Source organism: Xenopus laevis, chromosome 3L, assembly GCF_017654675.1.
Source record: "Xenopus laevis strain J_2021 chromosome 3L, Xenopus_laevis_v10.1, whole genome shotgun sequence".
Classification (NCBI taxonomy): domain Eukaryota; kingdom Metazoa; phylum Chordata; class Amphibia; order Anura; family Pipidae; genus Xenopus; species Xenopus laevis.
The window spans coordinates 2339199-2363870 of NC_054375.1; the positions used below are offsets into that span (position 1 = coordinate 2339199).

Consider the following 24672-nt stretch of genomic DNA (forward strand, 5'->3'; position numbering starts at 1 on the left):
TGACCTTCAGACTGGGCCCCTTAGCTCATAACAAGGTTACAGATATATAGAAACATTGGGGTGTCACCCTGCTATAGTTCCAGGGGTACCCAGGGTACAAATAAGCACTCACCCCAAATCTCCCCCTAACTGGCCTTCAGACTGGGCCCCCTTAGCTCATAACAAGGTTACAGATATATAGAAACATTGGGGTGTCACCCTGCTATAGTTCCAGGGGTACCCAGGGCACAAATAAGCGCTCACCCCCATTGAATGCCCCCCACTCTGGGACACAGAATATAACATATGAAGGTGGGTGCTAGTCTGAAAAAGATTTATTATAGAAGAAACAACACACGTATTGGCATATTTTCCCTTTAAACACACATTCCTTTCTCTCCCATGAGGCCTGAGTGTGGGGTGCGCTGGGCAGAGAGGGGTCACATGGGGTGCAGTACACAGAATCAGATGTAGAGGGGTCAGTAATGAGGGTACAGGGAGAGAGATGGGTGCTCATGGCAATATCCAGTTACCCCTCTCGAGGGCCTCGGGGCAGCAATGCAGTTGAATATGTGACAGTCAGTGTAATGGTTTGATATTGTGTGGGGAATGAGCGCCCCCTGCTGTTAGGATTCAGGGAGAGGCTGCTGAGTGTGAGCTCTGCTGCGAGTCTTTAGCTGGGACTGAGCAATGTCAGCGAGTGCCGTCTGGATCTTGTCCAGTAACATGTCCCCCCTATACACCACCTCCTCCAGCCGAGCCGCCGCCCCATGATTCTCCTCCTCCAGTTGGTACAGACTGGCGGCCTGCAAGGGATTAGAGAGTCAGCTCTGCGGTTACTACACATTCATGATACACACGTGCCAGTAAGGATTTCTATCTCTAATACCCCATATTGCGAGTGAAGGGAAGCTGCCCTGGCGGTAGGGGTGCTGGGAGTTGTAAGGGAACAATACGAGAATAGATTAAACCCCAATACAGACCTGCAGGGCGGCCGTGGATTCCTCGCTGGGCAGAGACTCAATCAGAACCTCAATATCCTTCCCTGTCCTGGCAATGAGAGCAGCAAACAGCTGGGCGTATTCTGAACGGACAGAAAAACTGACAGTTGTTATCTCTATATATAAAGGTCTCACAGTGGGTGCAGGCAGGCGTGGTATTAATGGCTTAGGGCAATTGTGTCCTACAAGGTAATATTTGGGAATTTTATCCAGTTACCTTTATCGAATGGCACCCACACTTACTGAATTAATACACAGGATTTCCCTAACTTGTGTGACTTCTCTACTTCCTTTGCACGGCGAGTTAATTTCCTGTACTCGTGTGGACTGCCTCTACTTCCTTTGCACGGGGAGGGTATTTCCCTGTACTTGTGTGACTATGTCTCTACTTCCTTTGATGGAGTGTATTTCCCTGTACTTCGTGTGACTGTTCCTACTTACTCCCTTTGCACGAGAGTGATATTTCCTTTACTCGTGTGACTTCTCTAACTTCCTTATTGCACAGAGGAGTTGTATTTCCTGGATACTCGTTGTGACGTCTCTACTTCCTTTGCAACCGGAGTGTAGTTCCTGGTACTCGGTACTGCTCTCTACTTCTTGCACGGGCGGGATTGATTCACTGTATCGTGTGACTGTCCTCCTACTTCCTTTGCATGGGAGTGATATCCTCATACTTTGTGCACTGTACTCCACTTCCTTTGCACCCGGGGAGTGTAGTTCCTGGTACTCGTGTACTGTTGGACTCTCTCTACTCCTTTGCACAGGGATGTATTCCGTACTCGTGGTAGACTGTCTCTACTTCCTTTGCATGGGGGAGTTATTTCCTGGTACTCTTTGACTGTCCTCCTACTTCCTTTGCACGGCAGGTATTTCCTGGACTCGTTATGACTTCTCTACTTCCTTTGCACGGCCGGGACTGTATTGCCGGGTACTGCCGGTACTGTCTCTACCTTTCCTTTGCACGGGACTGTATTTCCTTTACATCCGTCTGACGTCTCTACTCCTTGCACGGGACTGTATTCCTGTACTCGTTGACTTGTCTTCTACTTCATTTGCACGGGGAGTTTATTTCCTACTCTGTGGAACTGTCTCTACTTCCTTTCACTGGATGTTATCCCTGTACTCGTGTGAGCCTGTCCTCTCTTCCTTTTGCACGGCGGCGAATGTATTTCCGCGACTCGTTGATGTCTCTACTTCCTTTGCACGAGACTGATTTCCCTTGTACTCGTTACTGTCTCTACTTCCTTAATTATCGGTTACTCGTGTGACTGCTCATCTACTTCCTTCACGCCTAGTAACTGATTCCTGGCTACGCGTTGACTTCTCTTACTGCATTTCACGGGGGCAGTGTATTTCCTGGTACTCGTGTGACTTCTTCTACTTCCTTTGCCGGAGCAGTGTATGTCCTTACTCATGTGACTGCTCTACTTCCTTTGCACGGGGAGTGATTTCACTCACTCGTCCCTGACTGTCCTCTACTCCTTTCACGGGACTGTATTTCCTGTACTCGTGACTCGTCTCTACGTCCTTCACGGGAGCTGTACTATTCCTGTACTCGTGGACTAGTCATTCTAACTTCCTTTGCACGGGACTTATTCCTGTACTCGTTGACTGTCTCTCTACTTCCTTCTGCACGGGGAGTCATTTATTCTCTGTAACTTCGTGTGCACTGTCTTAAACTTCCTTATGCACGGTGAGTGTATTCCTGTACCGTTTGACTGTCTCTACCTTCCTTTTACGGGAGTTGTCATTCCTTTACCTCATGGACTGTCTTTACGCCTTTGCACGTGCCGGCAGTGTATTTCCTGGCTAACCTCGTGTGACTCGTCTCTACTTCCTTGTACGACGGAGTGTATTGCCTGTACTCGGTATCATGTGGGACTTCGTCTCTACTTCCTTGACGGCGGCGGAGTGTATTTTCCTGCATACTCGCTGTGACTGTCTCTTACTCCTTTGCACGGGAGTGTTAATCCTTAGAAGGCGGGATACCTTATTATTTTTTTTATTGACTGTCTCTACAGCCTCACTCTGCCCTATATCATCGTCCAATGTACAAGTCCCTCTATATTATCCCACTCGTCTAGAGAATCGCCTGATGCACACCATTCGATGCGGCTATTAATCATCTTCCTTTACTCGTGTGACTGTCTCTAACTTCCTTTGCACAGGGGGCAACTGTTATCTTCCTGGTCACGCATGTGACTGTCTCACCTTCGGTGGATTGGGGCTGCTCCTTGATTGCATAAGCTGCATGTGTGGAAGGACGAGGCGAGCGCACCTGCTGATGAGGACCCCGATGTGTTGCAAACTGATCCGCCAGCTGAAAATTAAAGAACCACTAAATGAATTAAATGAGGAATGAAGCCGACAAAGCACAATGCTTCAGTTACTACAAGCCAGGCCACCTACGGGAGTAAGTGAATGGGAGAACAGAATGTGAGTGAAGAGACACACACGAGACGAGAGACACAAGAGAGGGTAGACACAAGAGGGAGACACAAGGAGGGAGAACACAGAGAGAGCGAGGTAGACACAAGAGAGACGATGGAGACACAAAGATGACAGGGAGACACAGAGAGAGCCGAAGGCGAACACAAGAGAGCGAGAGACACAACGAGAGCGAGGAACACAAGTTACAGAGCGAGAAACACAGAGAGAGCAGCGAGGAGACACAGGAGAGCATGCGAGGAGAACAACAGGGGAAGAGAGCTACGAGGAGACCACATGAAACGAGAGGATACACAGGAGAGAGTCTGAGGAGTGAACACCAGGAGACGAGAGAGAACACAGGGTGCGCTGAGACGAGAGGATACACAGGCGAGAGCCGAGGGGAAGACACAGGCGTAGACGACGAGGGATAGACACAGGAGAGCACGAGGAGCACACAGGCGAGAGTGAGAGGAACACAAGGCGGAGATGAGAGAGACACAGCGTAGAGTGAGAGGGAGACACGGAGAGTGAGACGGGAACATCCAGGCAGAATGTGAGAGGAGGACACAGGGAGATGAAGAGGAACACTGGGAGATGAGAGGAGACACGAGCGAGCGGAATGAACACAGGGAGTGGAGTGAGAGAGACACAGAGGGAGCGAAATGAGACACAGGAGAAGAGTGGAGAGGGAAACAAGAGAGAGCGAAATGAGACACACAGGGATGAAGAGACACAGGAGAGAGTAGTGAGGAACACAGGAAGCTCTAAAGCGAGGGAGACACAGTGAGAGCGAGGAACACAGGGTGTAGAGTAAGGAGAACAGGGGAAGCAGGGGAACACAGGAGAGCGAGGGAGACACCAGAATCGAGAAGCGAGGAGAACACCAGGACACGAGAGCGAGGGAGACACAGGAGGAGCGAGGAGAACACCAGGGAGATAAAGACCAGGGGAGAGCAGGGAGACACAGGGGAACCGGAGGAACACAGGAGATGAAAGACACAGTGAGAGAGTGAGGAGACCACAGGAGTAGACCCGAGAGGAGACACAGCGGAGAGCCTGAGACGAGACACAGGGGAGACAGGAGAACACAGGCGAGACGAGAACCACCAGGTGCGAGACAAGAAGGAACACAGGGGAGACGAGCGGAGACACAGGGAAGAGCGACGGGAAGACAACCAGGGAGAGAAGCGAAGACACAAGGGGAGAGCAGAACCACTATGGAGACGCAGAAACACAGGGCAGAGAGTGAGGGTGAACACAGGGAAGAGCGAGGGAGGACATCAACAAGGACTGAGACGATGGGACGAACACAGGGAGGAGAGCGAGGAGGAGGAGTACACAGGGGCGTGAGACAGGAGACCACAGGTGACGACGAGGGAGACACCAGGCCCAGCCAGAGCGAAGTGGAGACACCTATCGGGTAACAAGAGATCGCACACATGAGGCACTCGTCCACATCTGAGACGAGGGAGACACATGGTCAGAGAGCCAAGGGAGACACCAGCAGTGCCAGACAGAAGACACAGGGTCGAAGCGAGCGAAATCACAAGCGGGAGACAGGTACGCACAATCCACAGGAGAGCGAGTGAACCACAAGAGACGAGGGAGACACAGTTTCGAGAGCGAGAGACCACAGTGAGGAGAGCCGAGGGAACACAGGAGAGATGAGTGAGGGAAACAGGAGAGATGAGGAGGCGAGAACCACAGCGAGTCAAAGGAGGAACACAGGGCGGAAGCCTGAGGATAACAACCGACAACCGAGGGAACACAGGCTGAAGCGAGGAACACAAGGGTGCTCTGAAGCGAGGAGACACAGCGAGAGAGCGAGGGAACACAGGGAGAGTGAGAGGGAGACCACAGGGAGAGTGAGAAGGAACACAGGAGGAGAGTAAAGGAACACAGGAAGCCGAGGAGACACCAGCGTGTGAGACGAGGGAGACACAGGGGAGACTGAGGGAAACACAGAGACAAGGAAACACACTATTGGAGCAGCGAGGGAGACACAGGGGAGCAACGAGGAAGACACAGGGGAAACAGAGCCGAGGGAAACACAGGGAGAGCGAGGAACCACAAGAGAGAGCGAAGTGAGACACAGGGGAGCAGCGAAGGAACCACAGGGAGAGCGAGGTGAACATCATGAGCAGAGAGCGAAGTGGAGACACAGCTCGAGAGACGTAGGCAGATCACCCATGAAAAGAGACAGAGGAAACCACAGCGAGAGACGCGAGATACAACAGGACCGAGAGCCAGGCGAGGACGACCACAGGAGAGACAGATAGGCGGAGTCAACACAGAGACGGAGTACGAGAGGCGCAGGCAGACACCAGGGGGAACCGCAGGAGACAAGGTCAGACGTCGAAGGGAAACAAGCAGAGCAAGCCTGAGAGGAGACACAGCGAGAGAGATGTATGAGCGAGGAAACGAGCACAGGGAGAGTGAGATGCGAGACCACAGGGAGATGAGAGGGAGACCACAGGTCAATGCGAGTGATCCACGGAGACACAGGCTGACCAGTCTGACGAGGAGACACAGGGGAGAGTGATCGAGGAGACATCAGGGTTTGATGACGAGGGACGACAGGGGAGAGTGAGCAGCAATACACAGGACACTGTTGAGAGATACACAGCGGAGAGTAGAGAGTGGAACACAGAGGAGCGAATGACACAGGGGAGAGCTGAGAGGGCAACACAGGAGGGAGCATCCATGAGATCACACTCTGGAGATCAAGAGGAGACACAGAGGGAGCGATATGAACACTACTGCATGGACGTTGAGAGGAGACACAGAGAGAGATTGTGTAGTGAGGCAGACACTAGAACGAGAGCCGCAGGAGACACAGGACTTACTAGAGCGACAAGGCGACGATCACCAGGCAACCCTATAAGCCCTGAGGCGGATGACCACATGACGAAAAACATAACCCTATCAAACTAACACCTCAATATAGAGCGAGTGAGACACAGTGGGACGAATCTCAGAGACGATGCACATGTGTGCACGAGAGCGAGAGACCACAGGGAGCAGCCGAGGGAGACCACAGGGGTACGACGACGCGTAAGTCGAGCAGCAACACCGGGAATGAGCGGGTACGACACCAGTCTGACGAACTTCGAGAGAACACAGCGATAGAAGAGCGAGGAAACACCAAGGGCCAGCCCGTGCACGAGCCGACTTGGGAGACAACAGACTAGAGAGCGAGGGAGACACAGGAGACGAGCGAACACGAGAGAGCGAGTGAACCCACAGGGCTGTGACGACTGAAGGAACACACGGAGAGCGAGGGGAACACGGACGACACAACTCACTGAACGAGGCGCCGAGGAAGACACAGGGAGACCGAAGGATAACAGGAGAGAGTAGAGCTTAGACCACAGGATATTGATACGAGTAAAAGAGATTTACTTACCGTAAAGCTCTTTTGCATAGGCCCGTACTGTCAGTGCAGGACGACTGGGGTTAAGTTCTCCTCTCTGGAGGCAGGACAAACAATAAAGAATTCTTTAAGCTCCTCCTCTCCTGTGTCCTCCTTCCACCCTCAGTTTGGTTGTAAAGTCTGTGAATGGAGACACTCAGAGAAATACAGAACCTAACTCCCTCACCTAACTAAGGAGCGGCAGCAACCGGACACCCACACCAAAAAAAGGCGGGATGCTGGCCACCTGACAGTACGGGGCCTATGCAAAAGAGCTTTACCGGTAAGTAAATCTCCTTTTATGCATACGGCCCTACCTGTCAGTGCAGGACGACTGGGGATGTCCCAAAGCCGTCCGAAAAAAAGGGTAGGGCAGAACAAAAACTTGTAACAGTGGAACGAAAACTGCAATTTGGACTATAGGAAGCTATCTACGTGCTACTGCTGCTTGTAGCACCTTCCTGCCAAACTCTGATTGGCTGGCGGTAAACAAATCAAACTTATAGAACTTGGTGAATGTGTGTGGTGAGGACCAGGTGGCTGCCTGGCATATAGTTTCCAAAGAAGCATTATTGTGAAAGGCCCATGAGGTGCTAACCTTTCTAGTGGAATGAGCCCTCAACTGAATTGGAGGGGGCATTCCTGCTTGGGTGTAAGAAATAGATATTTCTGGCTATGGTCCTCTTAGAAGCAGGGTAACCGGCTTTACTACTGCCAAAAAGTACAAACAGTACGTCGGTATGTCTAAGGGGTTGAGATCTCTGTACATAAGTCTTTAACGACCTTACTGGGTCTAAGGTCTTTGCAACCCCTGATGATTGAAGTGAGTTCTCAGCCTGTAAGGCCGGAATAACAATGTCTTGGTTCAAATGAAATGATGAAACCATCTTCGGAAGAAATTCTGGATTGGTGCGCAGTACTGCCTTATCTGGGTGAAACTTGAGCCATGGTGATCTGCAGGATAAAGAGGCTAATTCTGATACTCTCCTTGCTGAAGATATGGCAAAGAGAAAAACTGTCTTGAGAGTTAGGAACTTAACTTCTACCGATTCAAGTGGTTCAAACGGAGCTGATTGAAGTGCTTCTAAGACTATATTGAGATCCCAAGGGGGGATCGGGTTTTTCGTTGGTGGTTTGATTCGATATAAACCCTGAAAGAATAGCTTAACCTCTGGGAGTAATGCCCATTGAGTCTGAAACAATGCCGCCAAGGCTGATGTCTGGACCTTGAGAGAAGTAATGCCCAACTGTTTGTCGAAGCCGGCTTGTAAAAACTGAAGAATCTGAGGAGATTTACAGTCCTTCCAAGCTAAGCTATTTGATTCACACCATGAAATGAAAATACGCCATATTCTATGATATGTACTAGCCGTAGTTGGGCGTCTAGCTGCTAGGAAAGTGTCAATTACTTTCTGTGAAAACCTTTTATGTTTCCAGATGCTGGATTCAAGAGAAAAGCCGTTAAACTGAGCTTTTGCACATCGGGGTACCAGGCTGGGCCCTGTGTGAGTAGGTCCGGTGTGATAGGTAACCGAAAGGGTTGATCTGTGAGCATTGCTATCACGTCCGCAAACCAATGCGGAGCTACTAGTATGACAGGGAGTTTCTCTTGCCGAATCTTCGTGAGTGTTCGTTGTAACATTGGTAATGGTGGAAAGGCATAACCCATCTGAAAGGTCCAAGGAGTAGCTAACGCGTCTACAGCCTCTGCCAGAGGGTCCCTGATCCTGGAGAAGAATCTGGGTACCTGATGGTTGTGCCTGGATGCCATGATGTCGACGCATGGCGTTCCCCACTTCTTGGTGATCAATTGGAACACTGAGATCTTGAGTTGCCATTCTCCCGGGTCTATAGTATTGCGGCTGAGGTAGTCCGCCTGCCAGTTTTGTATCCCTGGGATGTAGATGGCTGATATGGTCGCTGAGTGTGTCTCTGACCAATGTATGATTTTGGCAATCTCTGTCATTGCTGCTGCACTCTTCGTGCCACCTTGCCTGTTGAGGTATGCTACCGCAGTGCTGTTGTCCGATTGTATTCGAACGTGAGCTTCTCTTAGAAATGTAGTCCAGTGGATGAGGGCATTGAATATTGCTCTGATTTCCAAGATGTTTATGTGAAGACACTGTTCGTGCTGGTTCCATAAGCCCTGACATGAGCGGTGTTGGCATGCGCTCCCCAGCCTTTGAGGCTGGCATCTGTGGAAATCACTATTGGGAGTTGGAAGATGCCACAGCTGCCCTTGGCCAGGTTGTCCTTCTTGGCCCACCAGTGGAGACTGGTTGAAACCGTCCTGGATAACGGTATTATCTGGGAAAGATCTTGGTGATCTTTGTTCCACCGACCCAGAAATTCCCTTTGCAATGGGCGCATGTGGAATTTTGCAAATGGAACTGCGTCTATAGTCGATGCCATGAGGCCTAGAAGTTGGAGTATGGAGAATGCCGTTGGCACTCTTGTCTGAAGTGACCTTATGGCTGATTGAATGTGAAGGATCTTTTCCCCCGGTAAGAAAAGACTTTGAAGTGTGGAGTCTACCACCATGCCTAAGAATGGTAGGGTTCGAGTTGGAGTAAGGATGCTCTTTTGGTAATTTATGATCCAGCCGTGTTGAGTCAGATACTGAATGCATAATTGGGTAGCTGTAACTGCCTTTGGGCTTGATTCCGCGAAAATGAGGATGTCGTCTAGATATGGATAGATGTGTATCCCCAACGAGCGAATCACTGCTACTAGTGCACCTAGAACTTTTGTGAACACTCGAGGTGCTGAAGTCAAACCGAAGGGCATTGCTTTGAACTGGAAGTGTTGCTGATTTATGAAGAATCTGAGATATTTGTGATGATCTGGATGGATGGCTATGTGTAAGTATGCATCCTTCAGGTCTACTTTTGTCATGAATGCGCCTAATGGGATGGCTGCTGTTATGGAGCGAATCGTCTCCATTTTGAATCTTTGATATTTGACAGATTTGTTGAGAGGGTGTAAATTGAGAACCGGTCGGAAACCTCCATCCTTCTTCGGAACTAGAAATAGGTTTGAATAAAACCCGTGAAATTGTTCTTTTGGAGGCACTAAGGCTATTACTCCTTTTTCTTGGAGGTCCTGAAGGATTGACATTGTAGCTTTTGCTCTGATAGGATCCGAAGGTTGTTTTGAGGGAACGAAACGAGAAACTGGTGGGAATTTGGTGAAAAAAATTCTTAGTCCTGAATAGATTATATTGAGGATCCAAGGGTCTGAGATGGAGGTTTGCCATGTGTCTGCAAACTGCTGAAGTCTGCCCCCCACCTTTAGGTTCTCGTGTTTGTTTGAGTCAGGAGTCCTGACTTTTGGGTGGTCCCCCTTTCCTGGTGTTCTTCTGTTGTGATTGCCAGGGTCTGAATTTTTTGTTGGTGGTATTGGGACTAGAACGACCTCGGTTGGATTGCCTGGAATAAGAGCCCCAGGATCTGTGATGATAGTTGCGTTTGTGTACCACCTTGTGTGGTCGCTTTCCTTGAGGAAGGAAGGCTCCCTTGCCGCCAGTCACTTCTGCAATAATTTGTTTGAGTTCTGGACCAAATAGTTGGTTTCCTTCAAACTTCAAAGATATTAATCTGTGCTTAGACGCGGAGTCCCCAAACCATTGCCTTAACCAGAGTGCCCGTCTGGCAGTTATAGCTGCTGCTGAAGCTCTGGAGGCCAATTTGGTTATTTCTAGTGAGGCATCACTTAGAAGGATAGAGCCAGGATATTTGTCTAAGGTTGCTGCTGTATCGGAATGTTTAGCCAGTGGAGATCTCCTTAACTCCTGGCACCAAAATTTTGCTGTGCGTGCACGCTTGTGGCAGCTGAAGCTGGGCGTAACACTGCAGCAGAATGAGTAAAGTCTCTTTTCAGAGCTGACTCCATCTTTTTGTCCATGGGATCACGGAAGGAGCCGGCATCCTCAGACGGCAGCGTGGTGTTTCTAGATAGGCGTACAATGGCCGAATCAACTTTTGGGGATTGTCACCGAAAAGCTTGTGATCATCAGTAACCGGATATTTAGAGTGAAACTTTTGAGGAATTGTGTTTCTCTATCTGGTTCCGACCATTCACTAGAGATGATCTGAGTAATCGATTTGCTAGTAGGAAAGGCTCTTGTCTTTTTTGTGTGTTACCAGGACTTTGTCAATTTAGAAACTTGTAATGGAGTTTCTTTAATCTCTAAAGTAATCGCAGAGATACTTGAGCAGCAGTTTTGATATCTTCAGGCTGTTTAGTAGCAAGTAGTTTCATTAGATGCAAAAGAATCTGAGTCAGTAGAATCACTAGTATGTTCTGAGTCTGAACTCTCCAAGGATTCTAAGTCTGACAAAACAGGAGAAAAGTGTCTTGATAATTTAGATCTGTCCTTGTTACGATTAGTTGACTGTGTCTGTTTTGGTGACTGCGTGTTGTACAGGAAGTATGAATGTGGGATTGTAACCAACCGAAAAATTGAGAAAATTGCTGATTTGAAGCATTAGCTGATGGAGAAAATCTTGTGGAATGGACTGAAAGTATGTGGTGGACTGATGGGCCAGTGAAAATTGAGGAGGCGAAGGGAGGCTCCTGACTGGCATGCACCATATCAAAAGTTTGATATGTGTATAGGATCCTGTATGTCTGCATCAGATTCTGCTGATAGGAAGCCTTAGTCATCTTATGTAATACAGGGGGAGAAAGAGAGCGGAGTAGTTTCCTTCTTTTTCCTCTTTCTGGTAGCCTTAATGGGCTTTTTAGGAGCCTCAGTGAAATCCTCAATGAGGTCAACAAGCTCTTTAGAAGTAGCCATAATGTGGCTGTGAAATCCCAAGTACTTAATCCCACAGTAATGAGAATGGGCAGAGATTATTACTTATCTGGTATCCCAGATTGTAGCGAGTAGACAGGGAACTGATTCGCGTTGTCTTGCTGAATGCCGCTACCTAATGACGTCACCAGAATGCGCTGTACTTTGGCGCGCTTCTCCGCAAATTCAGTTGGGCGGAAGTGACCTGGGAGGAAGTCGCATGAATGCGCCTAATGCGGCTCTATGGGAGGTAAGCGTCAGCGTTACCTGTTCAGACTGCCACGAGGATACCAGGGGAATAACCGCCGGTCATCCTGAATGATTCTAAAGGGAATCGCTGGATTCTTTTGAGGAGCGCAACCTATCCCATAGAATGATGGGATGGGGCTCACTATTGCCAGCTAAAACGCTAATAAGCGGAGCACACAATAACTAGGAGGGCTCAATAGAATATTATATAAAAGGAGCACTCAACAAAGGGCTCACCTTGAGAGGTCTTGGAGAGTAGGGCTCAAATTTACTGAGAGAGCACGCAACCATATATGGGGGCTCAAGTTCAGATAAGAGCACGCTGATCCAGAGAAAAAAATAAATAAAATAGGAAAAAATGTGAAGAGGAAGTATGGAGTTGTCCACCTCCGAGCAGGACAAACAAAAAACTGAGGGTGGAAGGAGACACAGGAAGAGGAGGAGCTTTAAGAATTCTTTATTGTTTGTCCTGCCTCCAGAGAGGAGAACTTAACCCAGTCGTCCTGCACTGACAGGTAGGGCCGTGATGCATAAAGTGAGACACAGTGTGTGGGGGTTGGGCAGACATTAGAGATACAGGAGGAAGGTGCCGCCATATTGCGGGTTGGAGGAGCTGTGAGAAGGTTTAGCGCTTGGGGAGCACAGGACACAGACTGGGGGAGACACAATGAATGGGAAATACAATTAGTCTCAATGGAAATACACAACTGAGTTACGGGTCAGACCGAGAGCAGTGAGAAGTCTCAGTTCAACCCAACCCACAGACACTCACAGAATTCAGCGCATCCTGGAGCTGCGTCAGCCGGTCCGCCATCTTTTACAGCTGGCAAGATGAACGAGCCGCCCACAAACACCAGCGCTGGCTCCTATTGGCTAACTATACAATATATATATTTTCTGTTGGTTGAGCGTAATTACGCGAGTTTCGTCTCCGGAGAAGAGCGCGACATCTGTTTTTTATTGGCCAGTCTCATATATAGGCGGGATTGTAATCACAGACTCATGATCGGCTATTGCGCATGCGCCCTTCTCCCTAACGTGAAACTTTAATTTTAATCTCTCCAGCAGTGTGTTCATTGGTTGTATCGCCCCGGGCCACTCCTATGTACCAGCAGTGAATATGACTCCCCGAATCACTTCAATCCCTGGAGCCTGAGTCAGTGAATAAAGCAGCAACTCCCAGACCCCTCTATACACTGACTCCTCCTCTATATACTGACTCCTCCTCTATATCTGACTCTCCTCTCTCCTCTCTATATTACTGACTCCTCCTCCTGCTGCACTTGTACTATGTCACTACTGATGTAACATGAGACTGACACATGGAGACTGTAGGACAACAAGATGGAGACAAGAGGACAAGATGGAGACAGTAGAACAAGATGAGAGCAGTGACAAGACAGACAGTAGGACAAGATGGAGACAGTAGGGCAAGATGGAGACAGTAGGACAAGATGGAGACAGTAGGACAAGATGGAGACAGTAGGCACAGTAGGAGATGGAGACAGTAGAACAAGATGGAGACAGTAGGACAAGATGGAGACAGTAGGACAAGATGGAGACAGTAGGACAAGATGGGACAGTAGGGCAAGATGGAGACAGTAGGGCAAGATGGAGACAGTAGTAACAAGATGGAGACAGTAGGACAAGATGGAGACAGTAGGACAGCAGTAGGACAAGATGGAGACAGTAGGGCAAGGTGGAGACAGTAGGACAAGATGGAGACAGTAGGGCAAGATGGAGACAGTAGAACAAGATGGAGACAGTAGGACAAGATGGAGACAAGTAGGACAAGATGGAGGCAGTAGGACAAGATGAAGACAGTAGGACAAGATGGAGACAGTAGGACAAGATGGAGGCAGTAGGACAAGATGGAGACAGTAGGGCAAGGTGGAGACAGCACAGATGGAGGACAGTAGGAAAGATGGAGACAGTAGGGCAAGATGGAGACAGTAGAACAAGATGGAGACGTAGGACAAGATGGAGACAGTAGAAAGATGGAGACAGTAGGGCAAGATGGAGACAGTAGGACAAGATGGAGATAGGGTTGCCACCTTTTCCAGAAAAAAATACCGGCCTTCCTATATATTTATCTTTTTTCCCTATTAATAACATTGGGATCAACCATCATTTTTTAGCTCATAACAAGGTTACAGATATATAGAAACATTGGGGTGTCACCCTGCTATAGTTCCAGGGGTTACTCAGGGTAACAAATAAACACTCACCCCAAATCTCCCCCTAACTGACCTTCAGACTGGGCCCCCTTAGCTCATAACAAGGTTACAGATATATAGAAACATTGGGGGTGTCACCCTGCTATAGTTCCAGGGGTACTCAGGGTACAATAATCACTCACCCCAAATCTCCCCCTAACTGACCTTCAGACTGGCCCCCTTAGCTCATAGACAAGGTACAGATATATAGAAACATTTGGGGGGGGGGGTGCACCCTGCTATAGTTCCAGGGTACTCAGGGTACAAATAAACACTCACCCCAAATCTCCCCCTAACTGACCTTCAGACTGGGCCCCCTTAGCTCATAACAAGGTTACAGATATATAAAACATTGGGAGTGTCACCCTGCTATAGTCCAGGGGGTACCCAGGGCACAAATAAGCGCTCACCCCCCATTGAATGCCCCCACTCTGGGACACAGAATATAACATATGAAGGTGGGTGCTAGTCTGAAAAGATTTATTATAGAAGAAACAACACACGTATTGGCATATTTTCCCTTTAAACACACATTCCTTTCTCTCCCATGAGGCCTGAGTGTGGGGTGCGCTGGGCAGAGAGGGGTCACATGGGGTGCAGTACACAGAATCAGATGTAGAGGGGTCAGTAATGAGGGTACAGGGAGAGAGATGGGTGCTCATGGCAATATCCAGTTACCCCTCTCGAGGGCCTCGGGGCAGCAATGCAGTTGAATATGTGACAGTCAGTGTAATGGTTTGATATTGTGTGGGGAATGAGCGCCCCCTGCTGTTAGGATTCAGGGAGAGGCTGCTGAGTGTGAGCTCTGCTGCGAGTCTTTAGCTGGGACTGAGCAATGTCAGCGAGTGCGTCTGGATCTTGTCCAGTAACATGTCCCCCCTATACACCACCTCCTCCAGCCGAGCCGCCGCCCCATGATTCTCCTCCTCCAGTTGGTACAGACTGGCGGCCTGCAAGGGATTAGAGAGTCAGCTCTGCGGTTACTACATTCATGATACACACGTGCCAGTAAGGATTTCTATCTCTAATACCCCGTATTGCGAGTGAAGGGAAGCTGCCTGGCGTAGGGTGCTGGGAGTTGTAAGGGAACAATACGAGAATAGATTGAACCCCAATACAGACCTGCAGGGCGGCCGTGGATTCCTCGCTGGGCAGAGACTCAATCAGAACCTCAATATCCTTCCCTGTCCTGGCAATGAGAGCGGCAAACAGCTGGGCGTATTCTGAACGGACAGAAAAACTGACAGTTGTATCTCTATATATAAAGGTCTCACAGTGGGTGCAGGAGGCGTGGTATTAATGGCTTAGGGGCAATTGTGTCCTACAAGGTAATATTTGGGCATTTTATCAGTTACCCTTTATCCGAATGGCACCCACACTTTTACTGAATTAATACACAGGATTTCCTGATACTCGTGTGACTGTCTCTACTTCCTTTGCACGGGGGAGTGTATTTCCTGGTACTCGTGTGACTGTCTCTACTTCCTTTGTACGGGGGAGTGTATTTCCTGGTACTCGTGTGACTCTACTTCCTACGGGGCTTCCTGGTACTCGTGTGACTGTCTCTACTTCCTTTGGGGGGAGTGTATTTCCTGGTACTCGTTGACTGTCTCTACTTCCTTTGCACGGGGGAGTGTATTTCCTGGTACTCGTGTGACTGTCTCTACTTCCTTTGTACGGGGGAGTGTATTTCCTGGTACTCGTGTGACTGTCCTCTACTTCCTGGTACTCGTGTGACTGTCTCTACTTCCTTTGCACGGGGGAGTGTATTTCCTGGTACTCGTGTGACTGTCTCTACTTCCTTTGCACGGGGAGTGTATTTCTGGTACTCGTGTGACTGTCTCTACTTCCTTTGCACGGGGGAGTGTATTTTCCTCGTGACTCGTGTGACTGTCTCTACTCCTTTGCACGGGGGAGTGTATTTCCTGGTACTCGTGTGACTGTCTCACTTCGGTGGGATTGGGGGGCTGCTCCTTGTTGATAGAGGTCTGGATGTTGTTGAAGGAGGCGGGGGGAGCGCACTGCTGGAGGACCCGATGGTGTTGCAGAACTGATCCGCCAGCTGAAAGGATAAAGGAAATAAGATTAATATGAGGAGATGAAGGACAAAGCACAATGGGGTTCAGTTGGTACAGTAAGGGGGCGCGACCGTACGGGAGTAAGTGAGGAGACACAGAAGTGAGTGAAGGAGACACAGGGGAGAGCGAGGGAGACACAAGGGAGGGAGACACAAGGAGGGAGACAAGAGGGAGAACAAGGGAGGGAGACACAAGGGAGGGAGGGAAGACACAAGAGAGAGCGAGGAGACACAAGAGAGAGCGAGGGAGACACAAGAGAGAGCGAGGGAGACACAAGAGAGAGCGAAGGAGACAAGAGAGAGCGAGGGAGACACAAGAGAGAGCGGGGAGACACAAGAGAAGGAGGGAGACACAAGAGCGAGCGAGAGCGAGGGAGACACAGGAGAGAGCGAGGGAGACACGGAGAGAGAGGGAGGACACAAGAGCGAGGGAGACACAGGAGAGCGAGGGAGGGGAGAGAGGAGGGAGGGAGACACGGAGAGAGCGAGGGAGGGAGACACAGAGAGCGAGGGAGGAGACACAGGGGAGAGCGAGGGAGACACAGGGAGAGCGAGGGAGACACAGGGGAGAGCGAGGGAGACACAGGGGAGAGCGAGGGAGACACAGGGGGAGTGAGAGGGAGACACAGGGGAGAGTGAGAGGAGACACAGGGGAGAGTGAGAGAGAACAGGGGAGAGGTGAGAGGGAGACACAGGGGAGAGTGAGAGGGAGACACAGGGGAGGTGAGAGGGAGACACAGGGGAGAGTGAGGAGGGAGACACAGGAGAGGAGCGGAGGGAGCGAATGAGACCAGGGGAGAGTGAGAGGGAGACACAGGAGGGAGCGAATGAGACACACGAGGGAGTGAGAGGGAGACACAGGAGAGAGTGAGTGAGGGAGACACAGGAGAGAGCGAGGGAGACACAGGGGAGAGCGAGGGAGACACAGGGGAGAGCGAGGGAGACACAGGGAGAGCGAGGGAGAACAGGGGAGAGCGAGGGAGACACAGGGGAGAGGAGGGAGAACACAGGGGAGGCGAGGAGACACAGGGGAGAGCGAGGGAGACACAGGGGAGAGCGAGGGGAGACGGGGAGAGCGAGGGAGACACAGGGGAGAGGAGAGCGAGGGAGACACAGGGGAGAGTAGGGAGACCAGGAGTGAGGGAGACACAGGTGAGGGGGGGAGAGACACAAGGGAGGGAGACACAAGGGAGGGAGACACAAGGGATTGAGACACAAGGGAGGGAGACACAAGAGAGAGCGAGGGAGACACAAGAGAGAGCGAGGGAGACACAAGAGAGAGCGAGGGAGACACAAGAGAGAGCGAGAGAGACACAAGAGAGAGCGAGGGAGACACAAGAGAGAGCGAGGGAGACACAAGAGAGCGAGGGAGACACAGGAGAGAGCGAGGGAGACACAGGAGAGAGGAGGAGACACATGGGAGAGCGAGGAGACACAGGAGAGAGCGAGGGAGACACAGGAGAGAGCGAGGGAGGGAGACACAGGAGAGAGCGAGGGAGGGAGACACAGGGGAGAGCAGGGAGAACCAGGGGAGAGCGAGGGAGACACAGGGGAGAGCGAGGGAGACACAGGGGAGAGCGGAGGGAGACACAGGGAGACAAGGGAGAGACAGCGGGGAGAGTGAGAGGAGACACAGGGGAGAGTGAGAGGGAGACAGGGGAGAGTGAGAGGGAGACACAGGGGAGAGTGAGAGGGAGACCACAGGGGAGAGTGAGAGGGAGACACAGGGGAGAGTGAGAGGGAGACAGGGGAGAGTGAGAGGGAGACACAGGGGAGAGTGAGAGGGAGACACACAGGGGAGAGTGAGAGGGAGACACAGGAGGGAGCGAATGAGACACAGGGGAGAGTGAGAGGAGACACAGGAGGGAGCGAATGAGACACACGAGGGAGTGAGAGGGAGACACAGGAGAGAGTGAGTGAGGGAGGGAGAGAGCGGGGAGACACAGGGGAGAGCGAGGGAGACACAGGGGAGAGCGAGGGAGACACAGGGGAGAGCGAGGGAGACACAGGGGAGAGCGAGGGAGACCAGGGGAGAGCGAGGGAGACACAGGGGGAGCGAAGGAGAGACAGGGGAAGGAGCACAGGGGAGAGCGAGGGAGACACGAGGAGAGCGAGGGAGACACAGGGGAGAGGGAGACGGGGAGGGGGAGAGCAGGGAGAGCGAGGGAGCAGAGGGAGACAGGGGAGAGCGAGGGAGACACAGGGGAGAGTGAGAGGGAGACACAGGGGAGAGTGGAGGGAGGACACAGGGGAGAGTGAGAGGGAGACACAGGAGGGAGCGAATGAGACAGGGGAGAGTGAGAGGGGACAGAGGGAGGGAGAACAGAGATGAGAGGAGACACAGGGGAGAGGGAGACACAGGGGAGAGGGAGACACAGGGGAGAGTGGAGACACACAGGGGAGAGTGAGAGGGAGACCACAGGGGAGAGTGAGAGGGAGACACAGGGGAGAGTGAGAGGAGACACAGGGAGAGTGAGAGGGAGACAGTTAGGACAAGATGAAGACAGTAGGACAAGATGGAGACAGTAGGACAAGATGGAGCAGTAGGAAAGATGGAGACAGTAGGGCAGCAGATGGAGAACAGTAGGACAAGATGGAGACAGTAGGGCAGATGGAGACATTAGAACAAGATGGAGACAGTAGGACAAGATGGAGACAGTAGAACAAGATGGAGACAGTAGGGCAAGATGGAGACAGTAGGACAAGATGGAGATAGGGTTGCCACCTTTTCCAGAAAAAAATACCGGCCTTCCTATATATTTATCTTTTTTCCCTATTAATAACATTGGGATCAACCATCATTTTTACGGCCAGGCCGGTAAAATACCGGCCAGGTGGCAACCCTAAGATGGAGACAGTAGGGCAAGATGGGACAGTAGGACAAGATGGAGACAGTAGGACAAGATGGAGACAGTAGAACAAGATGAGAGCAGTGGGACAAGATGAAGACAGTAGGACAAGATGGAACAGTAAGGGCAAGATGGAGACAGTAGGGCAAGATGGAGACAGTAGGCAAGCTGGAGAGAGGGCAAGATGGAGACAGTAGGGCAAGATGGAGACAGTAGGTGGCAAATGGGCAGCGAGGGAGAGCCAAGAGGCGAGGGAGACACAAGAGAGCGAGGCAGACACAGGAGAGAGGCGAGGGAGAACAGGGAGAGAGCGAGGGAGACACAGGAGAGAGCGAGGGAGACCATGGGAGAGCGAGGAAGAGCACAGGAGAGAGCGGGAGGAGACACGGAGAGAGCGAGGGGAGGGAGACACAGGAGAGAGCGAGGGAGGAGACACAGGGGAGAGCGAGGGAGGGAGACCAGGGGAGAGCGAGGGAGACACAGGGGAGAGCGAGGGAGACACAGGGGAGAGCGAGGGAGACACAGGAAGGAGCGAGGAGACAACAGGGGAGAGTGAGAGGGAGACACAGGGGAGGTGGAGAGGGAGACAACGGGGAGAGTGAGAGGGAGACACAGGGGAGAGTGAGAGGGAGACACAGGGGAGAGTGAGAGGGAGACACAGGAGGGAGCGAATGAGACACACGAGGGAGTGAGAGGGAGACACAGGGGAGAGCGAGGGAGACAGAGGAGAGAGCGAGGGAGACACAGGGGAGAGTGAGAGGGAGACACAGGGGAGAGGTGAGAGGTAGAAAGGGGAAGGAGGGAGATCACAGGGGAGAGTGAGACACAGGTGAGAGTGAGACACAGGGGAAGAGGGAGACACAGGGGAGAGTGAGACACAGGGGAGAGTGAGAGGGAGACACAGGAGGAGCCGAATGCAGCAACAGGGGAGAGTGAGAGGGAGACACAGGAGGGGAGCGAATGAGAGGGAGAGCACAGGGGAGAGTGAGAGGGAGAACAGGAGGGAGCGAATGAGAACACGGGAGAGTGAGAGGGAGACCAGGAGGGAGCGATGAGACCACGAGGGAGTGAGAGGGAGACACAGAGGAAGAGCGAGGGAGACACAGGAGAGAGCGAGGGAGACACAGGGGAGTGAGAGGGAGACACAGGGGAGAGTGAGAGGGAGACACAGGGGAGAGGGAGACACAGGGGAGAGTGAGACACAGGGGAGAGTGAGACACAGGGGAGAGTGAGAGGGAGACACAGGGGAGAGTGAGAGGGAGACAGTAGACAATAGATGAAGACAGTAGGAAGACAGCATGGAGACAGTAAGAGAGTACGATGGAGACAGTGAGACAGATGGAGAAGTAGGAAAAGATGGAGACAGTAGGGCAGAAGATGACAGTAGGGCAAATGGAGGAAGTAGAAGATGGAGACAGTAGGGCAAGATGGAGACAGTAGGACAAGATGGAGATAGGGTTGCAACCTTTTGCCAGAAAAAAATACCGGCCTTACCTATTATATTTATCTTTTTTTCCCTATTAATAACATTGGGATCAACCATCATTTTTACCGGCCAGGCGGTATAGAGAGAGTGGCAACCCTAGATGGAGACAGTAGGGCAAGATGGAGACGGTAGGGCAAGATGGAGTACAGTAGGACCAAGATGGAGACAGTAGGACAAGCATGGAGACAGTAGAAGATGAAGACAGTGGACAGATGAAGACAGTAGGACAAGATGGAGACAGTAGGGCAAGATGGAGACAGTAGGGCAAGATGGAGACAGTAGGGCAAGATGGGCAAGCGAGGGAGACACAAGAGAGCGAGGGAGACACAAGAGAGAGCGAGGGAGACACAGGAGAGAGCGAGGGAGACACATGGGAGAGCGAAGGAGACACAGGGGAGAGCGAAGGAGACACAGGGGAGAGTGAAGGAGACACAGAGAGAGGCGAGGGAGGGAGACACAGGAAGAGAGCGAGGGAGGGAGACACAGGGGAGAGGCGAGGGAGGGAGACACAGGGGAGAGCGAGGGGACACGGGGAGAGCGAGGGTAGACACAGGGAGGGTGGGGAGACACAGGGGAGAAGTGAGGGGACACAGGGAGAGTGCGAGGGGACACTGGGGAGAGTGGAGAGGGAGACACATAGGGGAGAGTGAGAGGGAGACACAGGGGAGAGTGAGAGGGAGACACAGGGGAGAGTGGAGGGAGACAGGGGAGTGAGAGGGAGACACAGGGAGAGTGAGAGGGAGACACAGGAGGGAGCGGATGAGACACAGGGGAGCAGTGAGAGGGAGACCACAGGAGGGAGCGAATGAGACAGCACGAGGGAGTGAGAGGGAGACACAGGGGAGAGCGAGGGAGACACAGGAGAGAGCGAGGAGAAACAGGGGAGAGTGAGAGGGAGACACAGGGGAGAGTGAGAGGGAGAACAGGGGAGAGGGAGACACAGGGGAGAGTGAGACACAGGGAGAGTGAGAGGGAGACACAGGGAGAGTGAGACCAGGGAGAGTGAGAGGGAGACACAGGAGGTAGCGAATGAGACACAGGGGAGAGTGAGAGGGAGACACAGGAGGGGAGCGAATGAGAGGGAGACACAGGGGAGAGTGAGAGGGAGACACAGGAGGGAGCGAATGAGACACAGGGGAGAGTGAGAGGGAGACACAGGAGGGAGCGAATGAGACACACGAGGGAGTGAGAGGGAGACACAGGGGAGAGCGAGGGAGCACCGGAGGAGGCGAGGGAGAAAGGGGAGAGTGAGAGGGAGACACAGGGGAGAGTGAGAGGGAGACACAGGGGAGAGTGAGAGGGGACACAGGGGAGAGGGAGACACAGGGGAGAGTGAGACACAGGGGAGAGTGAAGGGAGACACAGGAGGGAGCGAATGAGACACAGGGGAGAGTGAGAGGGAGACACAGGAGGGAGCGAATGAGACCACGAGGGAGTGAGAGGGAGACAGCAGGGAGAGCGAGAGAGACACAGGAGAGAGCGAGGGAGACACAGGGGAGAGTGAGAGGGAGACACAGGGGAGAGTGAGAGGAGAGCACAGGGGAGAGGGAGACCAGGGGAGAGTGAGACACAGGGGAGAGTGAGAGGGAGACACAGGGGAGAGTGAGAGGGAGACACAGGGGAGAGTGAGAGGGAGACAGGGAGAGGTGAGAGGGAGACACAGGGGAGAGTGAGAGGGAGACACAGGAGGGAGCGAATGAGACACAGGGGAGAGTGAGAGGGAGACACAGGAGGGAGCGAATGAGACACACGAGGGAGTGAGAGGGAGACACAGGGAGAGCGAGGGAGACACAGGGGAGAGCGAGGGAGACACAGGGGAGAGCGAGGGAGACACAGGGGAGAGCGAGGGAGAGCACAGGGAGAGCGAGGGAGACAGGGGAGAGCGAAGGAGACACAGGGGAGAGCGAGAGGATGACACAGGGGAGAGCGAAGGGACACAGGGGAGAGCGAGGGAGACACAGGGGAGAGCGAGGGAGACACAGGGGAGAGCGAGGAGACACAGGGGAGAGCGAGGGAGCACAGGGGAGAGCGAGGGAGACACAGGGGAGAGGCGAGGGAGACACAGGGGAGATGCGAGGAGACACAGGGGAGAGCGGGGAGACAGGGGGAGAGCGAGGGAGACACAGGGAGAGCGAGAGACAGAGGGAGAGAGAGCGAGGGAGACACAGGGGAGAGCACAGGGGAGAGCGAGGGAGACACAGGGGAGAGTGAGAGGGAGACACAGGGAGAGTGGAGAGGAGACACAGGGAGAGTGAGAGGAGACACAGGGGAGAGTGAGAGGGAGACACAGGGGAGAGTGAGAGGGAGACACAGGGGAGAGTGAGAGGAGACAGTAGGACAAGATGAAGACAGTAGGACAAAGATGGAGACAGTAGGACAAGATGGAGACAGTAGGACAAGATGGATGGAGGCAGTAGGACAAGATGGAGACAGTAGGACAGGTGGAGGCAGTAGGACAAGATGAGACAGTAGGACAAGATGGGACACAAGATGGAGACAGTAGGGCAAGATGGAGACAGTAGGACAAGATGGAGACAGTAGAACAAGATGGAGACAGTAGGAGCAGATGGAGACAGTAGGACAAGATGGAGATAGGGTTGCCACCTTTTCCAGAAAAAAAATACCGGCCTTCCTATATATTTATCTTTTTTCCCTATTAATAACATTGGGATCAACCATCATTTTTACCGGCCAGGCCGGTAAAATACGGCCAGGTGGCAACCCTAGATGGAGACAGTAGGGCAAGATGGAGACAGTAGGACAAGATGGAGACAGTAGGACAAGATGGAGACAGTAGAACAAGATGAAGACAGTGGGACAAGATGAAGAAGTAGGACAAGATGGAGACAGTAGGGCAAGATGGAGACAGTAGGGCAAGATGGAGACAGTAGGGCAAGATGGAGACAGTAGGGCAAGATGGAGACAATAGGCAGATGGAGACAGTAGGGAAAGATGGAGACAGTAGGACAAGATGGAGACAGTAGTGCAAGATGTAGACAGAAGAACAAGATGGATACAGTAGGAGAAGATGGAGACAGTAGGACAAGATGGAGACAGTAGGGCAAGATGGAGATGGTAGGACAAGATGGAGACAGTAGGGCAAGATGGAGACAGTAGATGGATCATAGATGTGATTGTTGTTCTCAACTGTATCCTTCTGTTGTCTTGCTTCTTCCTTTTAACCGTGCCTTAGTTTCCTGGATGGCGTTTAACATGCAGAGGGACAGCCAGTCTTACTTCGACTGCTTGTCAAAGCTCATTGTAACTTTTCTGTTACCCTGTTTGTACCGAAACAACATTCTCCAGGTGTTTCATAGGCAGAAAGTTTTGTGGACCTACTGTACTTTGGGTGATTACGACATCTGCAGTTGGGCAGCTTGTGACCTGATGATCTCTCTACATGTTTCGTTATTACCCAACATGACCAATAATTGACTTATTTGTCCCTTTCTGCCTTTAAGATACACCCACAAATCCAGGGTATTCTCTGAAACGCCATCCCTGTATCTCCGGTGGTTGAACCAGCAAACCCGCTGGACCAAGTCCTACTTCCGAGAGTGGCTGTGCAATGCCAGTGGTGGCACAAGCATCACATTTGGATGACTTACGAGTCTGTGGTGTCCTTCATCTTCCACTTCTTCATCACCGCAACTATGATCTGCCTCATTTATGCTGGCAGGAGATGGAATGTTGTGTGGCTCCTCCTGTGCATCCAGATCATGTCTCTCCTCAAATCCATCTATGCCTGCTGGCTCCATGGCAACTTAATTATGCTCCTGATGTCTCTCTACTCCATGTTGTACATGATTGGGCTTCTGCTAACCAAGTACTTTGCCTTATTGACCATAAACAAGACAAAATTACTGGAGCACCCTTGAAAAGCAAAGGGAGATGTATCATCTATTGTACGGGTGTGTGAGCTATGTAATATACATGACATTCCTGATATCTGTGTTTAAAGGGCAACTGACACAATGAATATTATCTCCAATCCCTTGAGAACCAAATACAAAAACATATTGGTGACGTAACCTGTGTGTGTAAAGCTCGGAGAGAACATTTTATTTCCGATGATAGTTCTCCTGGAAATCATGGAACATGGATCAGACAGAACATCGGCTGTTGTTTTTCCCTTTGCCTTAAAGGCCACACGAGGAGATTAAAGGCCACACGAGGAG

At 51.6% G+C, this 24672-nt stretch overlaps 2 protein-coding genes and 1 pseudogene across 2 annotated transcripts in view; all 3 read right to left on the reverse strand.

The window, feature by feature from the left end:
• The window catches only part of LOC121401348 (mediator of RNA polymerase II transcription subunit 21), a 76339-nt gene extending 63635 nt beyond the window's left edge, over positions 1-12704 (reverse strand). The window contains exon 1 of the mRNA XM_041585811.1: positions 12639-12704. Coding sequence (XP_041441745.1) covers positions 12639-12680 — 42 coding nt within the window. The 5' untranslated portion in view covers positions 12681-12704. The remainder of the gene's footprint in view (positions 1-12638) is intronic.
• Positions 300-2907, reverse strand: LOC121401684 (mediator of RNA polymerase II transcription subunit 21-like). Its single transcript, XM_041587425.1, has 3 exons — positions 2740-2907; positions 963-1094; positions 300-785 (listed from the first exon to the last, which is right to left on the reverse strand). The coding sequence occupies exons 1-3, from the start codon at positions 2905-2907 to the stop codon at positions 606-608; spliced, it is 480 nt and encodes a 159-aa protein (XP_041443359.1). The 3' UTR covers positions 300-605.
• Positions 12705-14555: 1851 nt separating the features above from the next.
• Positions 14556-24252, reverse strand: LOC121401119 (annotated as a pseudogene).
• Positions 24253-24672: the final 420 nt, after the last annotated feature.